Source organism: Dama dama, chromosome 18 (genome assembly GCF_033118175.1).
Source record: "Dama dama isolate Ldn47 chromosome 18, ASM3311817v1, whole genome shotgun sequence".
Taxonomy (NCBI): Eukaryota; Metazoa; Chordata; class Mammalia; order Artiodactyla; family Cervidae; genus Dama; species Dama dama.
The window spans coordinates 100198619-100209024 of NC_083698.1; the positions used below are offsets into that span (position 1 = coordinate 100198619).

Here is a 10406-nt window from a genome sequence, read left to right on the forward strand (position 1 = left end):
ATTTTCCACAGTTTGTTGTGATCCACACAGTCAAAGGCTTTGGCATAGTCAATAAAGCAGATGTTTTTCTGGAACTCTCTTGCTTTTTCAATGATACAGTGGATGTTGGCAATTTGATATCTGGTTCCTCTGCCTTTTCTAAATCCAGCTTGAACATCTGGAAGTTCACAGTTCACATACTGTTGAAGCCTAGCTTGGAGAATTTTGAGCATTACTTTGCTAGTGTGTGATATTAGTGCAATTGTGTGGTAGTTTGAGCTTTCTTTGGCATTGCCTTTCTTTGGGATTGGAATGAAAACTGACCTTTTCCAGTCCTGTGGCTGCTGCTGAGTTTTCCAAATTTGCTTGCATATTGAGTGTAGCACTTTCAGAACATCACCTTTTAGGAGTTGAAATAGCTCAACTGGAATTCCATCACCTCCACTAGCTTTGCTTGTAGTGATGCTTCCTAAGGCCCACTTGACTTCGCATTCCAGGATGTCTGGCTCTAGGTGAGTGATCACACCATCATGACCATCTGGTTCTTGAGGATCTTTTTTGTATAGTTCCTCTGTGTATTTTTGCCACCTCTTCTTAATATCTTTTGCTTCTGTTAGGTACATACCATTTCTGTCCTTTATTGTACCCATCTTTGGTATCTCTAATTTTCTTGGACAGATCTCTAGTCTTTCCCATTCTATTGCTTTCCTCTATTTCTTTGCATTGATCACTGAGGAAGGCTTTCTTATCTCTCCTTGCTGTTCTTTGGAACTCTGCATTCAAATGGGTATATCTTTCCTTTTCTCCTTTGCCTTTAGCTTCTCTTCTTTTCTCAGCTATTTGTAAGGCCTCCTCAGACAACCATTTTGCCTTTTTGCATTTGTGAAATAAGCCAGAGAAAAGCAAATACTAGTTGTCAGGGAAATGCAAATTAAAACCACAATGAGATACCATTCACCTCCACTGGAATGGCCCAAATTAAAAAAGACCAACAATACCAAATGTTGGTGGAAATGTAGAACAAGTCTCCTGCACATGTGGAAATGTAGAACAAGTTCCCGTTGATGGGAACCTGAAATGCTGGATTCACTCTGGAAAACACTTTAGCAGTGTCTTGTAAAGATAAATGCACATCAACTTTAGGACACAGTAATTCCACTCCTAGGAATTTATCTAAGAGAAATGAAAACTGCCATCACCAAAAGGTGGATTCAAGAATGTTTATTCATAGTAGTTCCACAGTGTAAACAATGCAAGTGATCATCAAAAGTAGATAAACAATTTATGACTCACATACTATTAAGGATGAATCTCAAAGGTATTTTGTGGAGTGAAAGTAGCAAAACAAGAGTCCAAACCACATGATTCCATATAAGAACAGACAAAACTCATCCATGGGAAGAAATAAACTGTGAAGAAATTAGTACAGTGGTTGGCCATGGTGGGTGGAGATTTATTGGAAGAGGAATACTGGAACTTTCTATTATGATGGAAATATTATATATTATATTTGAGGTATTGGTTATATGAATATATATACATATAAGTACATACATATTTATCAAGCCTCACCAAGTTTTACATTTAATACCTGTGCATATTGCTGTGTATAAATTTTGCCTTAAGATGAAAAAATTCTGCAAATAGTTACTGAACTCTTGTTATTTTGCTTCTGCAGTGTTATAGGATAGAAATTCTGAAACCACTTTTTCTGTGTTCTATATGTACGCAAATGGGCAAATATACTGAACAGAAATGGAAGGCATTTCTTATGGCTAAAGGCATTATGAATATATAAAAGAGGAAGACTAAAGTGAACCCTATATTTTTGGATTGGAATGGTGGGGAGGAGAGGAGAGAGAAATGGGCAAATGAAAGAAATGAGTACATCTGGATAAAGGGTATATGGAAATTCTTGCAACTTTAAGATTATGTCAAAATATAATGCTAAAAAAGCTGTGGAGAGCAGTAAGATGTAATGGAGACCTGTCCAGAGAGAGTTTAGGCAAAACAAGAGGAAGAAAAATAAGAAAGGATGTCCTTTATCGTTCTCTTTCATAGTCCTCCAAGTCCTCCAGGCGAAGGTGGAATTAAACTGAACTGCCTACAGTTCAGTTGAAGGATCACATCGGACTGCTCAATAAAAAGAGTGACTGGAACAGGGGGTCTCAACATTGCTTGTACCCTGGGCATCCCGGGGTCCTTAAAAAAATGTTGCCTGGATTCTACCTCCAGAGATTTGATTTAATCAGCCTAGTGCATGACCTAGCCATTGAGAGTTTGAAAGCTCCCCTAATGTGCAGCCAAGAGTGGGGACCACTGTCTTTGAGGGAAACCTAGGGCTTCCCTTGTGGCTCAGCTGGTAAAGGATCCGCCTGCAATGCAGGAGACCTGGGTTCGATCTCTGGGTTGGGAAGATCCCCTGGAGAAGGGAAAGGCTACCCACTCCAGTATTCTGTGCTGGAGAATACCATGGACTGTATAGTCCATGGGATCATAAAGAGTCGGACACGACTGAGTGACTTTCACACACAGGATAACTTTGGTTATCTATTTTACACACGGTAGTGTATATCAGTCAGTCCTGCTCTCCCAGTTTGTCCAATCCTCTCCTTCCCCCACTGTGCCCACACGTTTGTTCTCTACATCTGTGTCTCTATTCCTGCCCTAGAAGTAGGGGCATCTGTACCATTTTCTAGAGTCCACATATATGCGTTATTATTTGGTATTTGTTTTTCTCTTTCTGACTTACTTTCCTCTGTATGACAGACTGCAGGTCCACCCACATCTCTGTGAATGACCCAATCTCATCCCCTTTTCATGGATGAGTAATAGCCCATTGGACACCTGTGCCACATCTTCTTCATCTGTTATCTGTTGTTGGACATTTAGGTTGTCTCCACGCCTTGGCTATTGTGAAAAGTGCTGCAGTGAACACTGGGGTACATGTGTCTTTTGAATTATGATTTTCTCAGGGTATGTGCCAGTAGTGGGATAGTCCAAGACCAGATGTCTTCACAGGCAGATTCTATCGAACCTTTGGAGAAGGGCTGGACTATGCTTTGAAGCCTGTAAAGATCTATACTGGTATACCTGTCTCTCTACTGAGCCATTTAGGATCTGATTCGAGGAAAGACTTCCTGGCTAGGCTTCTGTGCAGGCAGACAGAGAATGCTGGTCTCCACAAACATGCTTTTCAGGGAGACTATTTTGGCAGGTTCCCCAACTAGACTGACCAGTGCTTGGTACTGACCTCAAGTAGAATAGAGTCAGAAGGCAGAGACAGGCTTTGCATCCAGGGCACCCCACTGAGCAAGTATCTTCCTTTTTATCTCCCATTATAGAGCAGGTTGAATATACATTTCTGAATCAGTGCACTTTCAGACAAAATGACCCATCCTCTGGTTCCTGTAGGAGCTTTGATGTAGTACCTCTTGAAACTGAAGTGATGACATCCCTGTTCTTCCGTGTTTGTCTTTTCATATTTTATGTTTCCATGAAAATTGTGGAGTTTGAGGAGGATAATATCATTGCCAAGGTAGTGAAAATGTTCAAATATCATACTTGCATCTATTTGAAGAACTAGCCATCATGTGAAAAGCCAACCATGCTCCCTTGGAATTTAGATATCATTTCATAAGAGGTGATTTCTCATGGTGTGGGTCATACCAAGCACTAGTAAGCTATAGTATGCAGAACATTTACGCTGAGTAATTTGCTTCTCTATTTTGTTCATTTTTAAAGGGTTCCCTGGTGGTTCAGATGGTAAAGAATCTGCCTGCAATGCAGAAGACCTGGGTTTTATCCCTGGGTCAGGAAGATCCCCTGGAGAAGGGAATGGCTACCCGTTCTAGTATTCTTGCCTGGGGAACTCCATGGACTGAGGAGCCTGGCAGGCTACAGTCCATGGGATTGCAAACAGTTGGTCATGACTGAGTGACTAACACCACTTTCTGTCAAGAGGAACCTAAGCAATCAATGCCATCCTACTTGCCTACGCCGTGTGTAGAGCTTTCATTGTTTTATTCTACTGTGGATGGGCCCATGGATGTAGAGAGACTTGGAGTTATATTTTACAGAAGAAACTGGAGTGGGTTTCTGAAGGCTTTATGAACAATCAGAGGCATAGCTACACAGGGCCCATTTCATGTCTGCTGTCAACACAGACCTGGCATCCTGGGATCTGTCTTGTGGTCCACTTTTACCCTGAGGCTGCTCTGAGCCCAAAGCAGAATGGTGTCCACAGCCCTCCTCAGCTTGGCATTCCCTGAGATCAGAATGACTGCATGTCCCGAGGGACAGGCTGCCATTATCCCTACGCAGACCATCACCCCGGCCTTGCTGTGCCACAGCGTCAGCAATGGCATCGAGAATAAGGCGGCGCAGAGTGACAGCACATACAGGCAGAAGAAAGAGACGAGAGACCTGAGCGCCCGGGTGTGAGCCTCCAGGCTGGGGTCCCGAGAGCCTCTGGTTTTGGCCCTCATCATCCTCACGTGCCTCCCCAGGGAGAACACCAGCACCCCAGAGGAAACCAGGAAAAGCAAGAAAGAAGGGATGGATGCCAGGCCACAGAAGAGGAAGGAATGAAAGAAGCTGAGCTTTGCAATGTTCAAATTGAGTTCAGTACTGTTATTCGTGAGTAGCCTAGTTACAGCTGAGAAACGAGATCCACTAAAAAAGTCCCATAAGCAGAGAAGAGTGCAGACACAGGAGAGAACCACAACACTCAGAAGCATCTGGGGGATCTTTCTGGAGATCCAGATTGCCGCATGGAGCAGGAAGGCATGAGAGAAACGGACAATCTTGGAGCAGTAGAGGAGACTAAGGCATGTGGCGAACCAGAGGCCGGCTTGATTGACGATCATCCAGAGTATGATGATGGTCTGGTAGCTGAAGCTCAGCGGGTCTCTTAGCCGCTGGAAATGAGTAAGCTGGATGGCCTTCAGAAGGAGCAGCCCGTGCAGGACAAGCCGGGTGAGGCTGAGACTCAACAGGACGAGATCACAGTGGCTCAGTGGCTGCCTCCTCACCAGGTCCCGGAAATTCACCAAGAAAATGAAGGCATTGACCAGGATCCCTACTGCAAACTCCAGGACTGAAAAGAACAGAAATGCATTCCTGACTTCGGAGGGCACAGATCCGATGTGAGTCAGAGTCACCATGATGCCGCTTCTGACTTGGCTAATCTAAGACTCATGTACCGTCCAGGAGAGAAAGTACGTTTGTGTGCTAAGTCAGGACCTTCCTTTACAAGGCATCAGCTCTTGGTCCAGATTTATCCCAAGGTGAGTGCGTCAAAAGTTCAGACAGTCAATTTAGAGGCACAGTACCTCTTTAGAATATCCCTTGGATACACACAAATGCTCATCGTGAGAGCAGAAGAATGATGGTTTTGTCTCTTGGGTGATGCAGAAGCTTTGAATAAACCCAGGTATTCTGTAATAACAGCCTTCCCAGAGAGCCATGGCATGACATCAGGGATGCAAACAAGATAGGATCTTGACTTCCCAAACCCAGTTTTGCATGTCCACCTGGGTGCCCATGAGTGGAGAAGAGAGTAGAATTTGTTTATGGGTTTTCAGTAAACTGACAGCAGGCAAAGCATATAGTCTCTGTGAACTGAGGTTTGAAACAGTGCCCCTTTCCATTTGCATGCCTTCCATCACCCTTGAGGGTGACTCTGATCACAGACTACACTTTTAATATGGACAAGTGCACGCATGGTTCCTCTGCTGTTTGACTAGTATGACTGCCATTGCCAGAGACTTCATTCAGCCATCATCATTATGCCAGGTACCATGCTTGGCAAGAGGACCGTTAACATGAACAAGGAGGCATCTTACTATGAAGAGAGGGGAAGGGGGGAATATCTGGCCTGGATCATTGCAGAAGTCTTGCAACTGCTCTCTCTGCTTCCCACCCCTACTCCCCACACCACACTTTCTACAAAGCGGCAATTGTGATCCTGTTAGCATGTAACTAAGATCACGTCATTGCTCTGTTCAAACCTTTAGGGCCCCCATCTTCCTCATCATATCAGCTGAGTTTTCACAGTGACCTAGCGGTCCTGGGAAGATAATCAGGACCTCCTTCCCTTCTCTGATGTCCTCATCTGAAGGGTGTTGGGTTGACAGTGTGGGCTCTGGAACCAAGCTCTTTCAGGTTAAGGCCTGGCTCTGCTTCGTCCTCTCTGTGCAAATGTGGCAAATGACCGAACCCTCTTCATTCATTTCATGTGAAACGGAGATGACAATCAAAATAGCACCTATCTTAGAGGGGTCACCTGAACTGATGCATGGAACATGACTGAGATTGTGGTTAATGGCAACCCACTCCAGTATTTTTGCCTGGAGAATCCCATGGACAGAGGAGCCTGGTGGGCTACAGTCCATGGGGTCACAAAGAGTCAGACACGACTGAGTGACTAACACTTGGCCCATGAAGTCCAGTCAATCAGTGCTAGTTATAGAACCATCATAGGATCCAGCAATTCCTCTTCTGAGTATATAGCCAAAGGAAATGAGAGAGGATATCAAAGATATATCCATGCTCCCATGTTCATTGTGGCATTATCCACAAGAGCCAAGATATGGCAGCAACCCAAGTGTCCGTTAATGGATGAATGGATGCAATGGCATCTTACTCAGGCATGAGAAAAGGAAATCCCGTGAGGTGGGGCAACATGGATGGACCTTGAGGACACTGTGCTAAGTGAAATACGCCAGGCGGAGAAGGACAAATAGTGCATGGTATCACTTAGACTGTATATGAGAAAAAGAGTTGAACTAATACAAACAGTAAAAAAGTGATTTCCGGTGGTTGGAGAAATAAGGAGAGGTTGGTGAAAAGGTATAAACTTAAAGCTAATGCAGGCCTGTGTGTGTGCACGCTATGTCACTTCAGTTGTGCCTGACTCTTCACAACCCCATGGACCATAGCCCACCGTGTTCCTCCTGGGATTCTCCAGGCAAGAATACTGGAGTGGGTTGCTGTGCCCTCCTCCAGGGGATCTTCTAGACCCAGGGATCCAACCCACCCACGTCCCTTACATCTCCTGCTTTGGCAGGCAGGTTCTTTACCACTAGCGTCACCCGGGGAGCCCCCAACTTAAAGCTAGTAGATGAATAAAGTCTGAGAATCTGATGTGTGACATGTATGTAATGCTGAATTGCATAAATAAAATCTGCTTAGAGAGTAAAACTTATATGTTCTCATCAAATACATATTTCACATGTAAGTGAAAACATGTAGCATTTGTCTTTCTCTGACTTATTTTTGCTAAGTGGAATACCCTCCAGGTCCATCTACATTATTGCATATGACAAAATTTTCATTCTTTTTTATGACTGAGTAGTATTTGTATATATATACCACATCATCTTTAGCCACTTATGTGTGATGTGCACTTAAGTTGCTTCTATATCTTGGCTATTGTAAGAAAGTATGTACATTTTTGAGAACAAAGTGAGCTTCCTGTTTGAACATCACTGAGCTGAGATCCCTCAGTCCCTGCAAACTTCTTCTCCCTCACGTAATTGGCTATCTAGATGCAAAGCAAAGGGGTGAAGGGGAAGAAGTGACAGAGAACTAAGAACCATGAGATGTAGGGAAAGTGAGCTGAGGGCAACAGGGACTGTGAGGAAATGGCGGTTTACATGAGCATATCCCTCTGGGAGAAAGAGGATTTTAATTTAGAGAGGAAGGCACAGCTAAATGACTTGAGATAACAGGGTTAACTGAGAGAAGCAATGTAATGCTAGTGGGACAGACCACTGACAGGAAACAGATGGCTGGGGTGGTGGTGTTCTCAAGCAGGGCCATGGTGATGAAGGAGGACACAGCCACCAGAAAGTGCCCTGGTAGGAAGGAGGCCTGTGCTCTGACGGCTGGGAGGAGGCCAGCGGATGCCTTGTAGCAGGAGGTGAGGCTGGAGGGGCTGGGCTCCTCACCAAGCCCAGTTCCCTTCTCTTTTGTGTAGATTATACTATAAAGTGGTCCATGGATGGCTTCTCATCTGGCACCTGCCCCCATTCCTACCTGGGGACCGGCAAGTTTCTTACCCTGCGGGTAGGCAGTTCCGGAGCGTTGTTTGAGACCAGTGGGGAAGCCCAGGTAACTGGCTCTCAGGAAGCATGGTGCCTAAGGATGAGTTGATAATTGAACCAGATCACTGTCGTTTTTCCAAGTTAAGCCAGCTTGGTATCCAGAATCTTCCTGTCATTACTCAACAGCTGCCACTAGGTGGCACCAGACCACTGTGAGGTCTGGAATTCCTGGCCTCTTTATGATAACTCAGTTGGTAAAGAACCTGTTTGCGTATATGTACCACAGCTTTCTTATCCATTCGTCTGCTGATGGGCATCTAGGTTGTTTCCATGTCCTGGCTATTATAAACAGTGCTGCGATGAACATTGGGGTGCACGTGTCTCTTTCAGTTCTGGTTTCCTCGGTGTGTATGCCCAGGAGCGGGATTGCTGGGTCATATGGCAGTTCTATTTCCAGTTTTTTAAGGAATCTCCACACTGTTCTATAGTGGCTGTACTAGTTTGCATTCCCACCAACAGTGTAAGAGGGTTCCCTTTTCTCCACACCCTCTCCAGCATTTATTGTTTGTAGACTTTTGGATAGCAGCCATTCTGACTGGCGTGTAATGGAACCTCATTGTGGTTTTGATTTGCATTTCTCTGATAATGAGTGATGTTGAGCATCTTTTCATGTGTTTGTTAGCCATCTGTATGTCTTCTTTGTAGAAATGTCTGTTTAGTTCTTTGTCCCATTTTTTGATTGGGTTATTTATTTTTCTGGAATTGAGCTGCAGAAGTGCTTGTATATTTTTGAGATTAATCCTTTGTCTGTTGCTTTGTTTGCTATTATTTTCTCCCATTTCTTCTGAAGGCTGTCTTTTCACCTTGCTTATAGTTTCCTTTGTTGTGTAAAAGCTTTTAAGTTTAATTAGGTCCCATTTGTTTATTCTTGCTTTTATTTCCAATATTCTGGGAGGTGGGTCATAGAGGATCCTGCTGTGATTTATGTCAGAGAGTGTTTTGCCTATGTTCTCCTCTAGGAGTTTTATAGTTTCTGGTCTTACATTGAGATCTTTAATCCATTTTGAGTTTATTTTTGTTATGGTGTTAGAAAGTGTTCTAGTTTCATTCTTTTACAAATGGTTGACCAGTTAAGAAAGCTGTGGTACATATACACAATGGAATACTACTCAGTCATTAAAAAGAATACATTTGAATCAGCTCTAATGAGATGGATGAAACTGAAGCCCATTATACAGAGTGAAGTAAGCCAGAAAGATAAACACCAATACAGTATACTAACACATATATATGGAATTTAGAAAGATGGTAATGATAACCCTGTATGCAAGACAGAAAAAGAGACACAGATGTATAGAACAGACTTTTGGACTCTATGGGAGGAGGTGAGGGTGGGATGATCTGAGAGAACAGCATTGAAACATGTATATTATCAAGTGTGAAACAGATTGCCAGTCCAGGTTGGATGCATGAGACAAGTGCTCGGGGCTGGTGCACTGGGATGACCCAGAGGGATGGGATGGGGAGGGAGGTGGGAGGGGGATTCAAGATGGGGAACACATGTAAATCCATGGCTGATTCATGTAAATGTATGGAAAAAAACACTACAATGTTGTAAAGTAATTGGCCTCCAACTAATAAAAATAAATTAAAAAAAAAAAAGAAAGAAACCGTTTGCAACGCTGGAGAACCTGGTTCGATTCCTGGATCGGGAAGATCCGCTGGAGAAGGGATGGACTACCCACTTCAGTATTCTTGGGCCTCCCTTGTGGCTTAGTTGGTAAAGAATCCACCAGCAATTCAGGAGACCTGGGTTTGATCCCTGGGTTGGGAAGATCCCCTGGAGAAGGGAAAGTCTTACCCACTCCAGTATCCTGGCCTGGAGAATTCCATGGACTATACAGTCCATGGGGTCACAAAGAGTCGGACACAACTGAGCAACTTTCACTTCACTTCCCTTCCCATTGTGCAAGCTCACCCCAGCCATTGATTTAACCTTGCAACCCTGTGACCTCGTATGTTACAGAATTGAAATCTTAAGACTTCATCATGTATCACTCTGTAGTAGGTTGAATTGTGAAGAGTGTGGTGATACTTCCTTTTTATTGATGACAAAGTGGAGTTTCAGAAAGGTTAGTTAAGTAGCTGGGCCAAGGTAACTAAATTACTAAGTGAGGAGTTGGGATGCTGATGCTTTAGATGGGATTTATCCAAGGGTCCTGGGAATGCCTATGTCCAGCTCTGGCAATCACTCCTATCACATGAGGGGAGCAGCAGGAAAATTGGGTGTAAGGTGCATTACTTTATTAAAAGCTAGACCTGCGTCCAAGAGCTCCCAAGAAAGAGCTCTGATACTAGCTGGTTTGGAGCATGCAATAG

The 10406-nt window shown here is 44.0% G+C and overlaps 1 protein-coding gene across 1 annotated transcript; it reads right to left on the reverse strand.

The window, feature by feature from the left end:
* Positions 1-4136: 4136 nt before the first annotated feature.
* Positions 4137-5144, reverse strand: TAS2R38 (taste 2 receptor member 38). Its single transcript, XM_061166445.1, has one exon. The coding sequence runs from the start codon at positions 5142-5144 to the stop codon at positions 4137-4139; it is 1008 nt and encodes a 335-aa protein (XP_061022428.1).
* Between the last annotated feature and the right edge of the window lie 5262 nt (positions 5145-10406).

What these genes read in the sequence shown, in the direction of transcription:
- TAS2R38 (XM_061166445.1), bottom strand. Translation starts at nt 5,144, where the DNA reads ATGGTGACTCTGACTCACATCGGATCTGTGCCCTCCGAAGTCAGGAAT.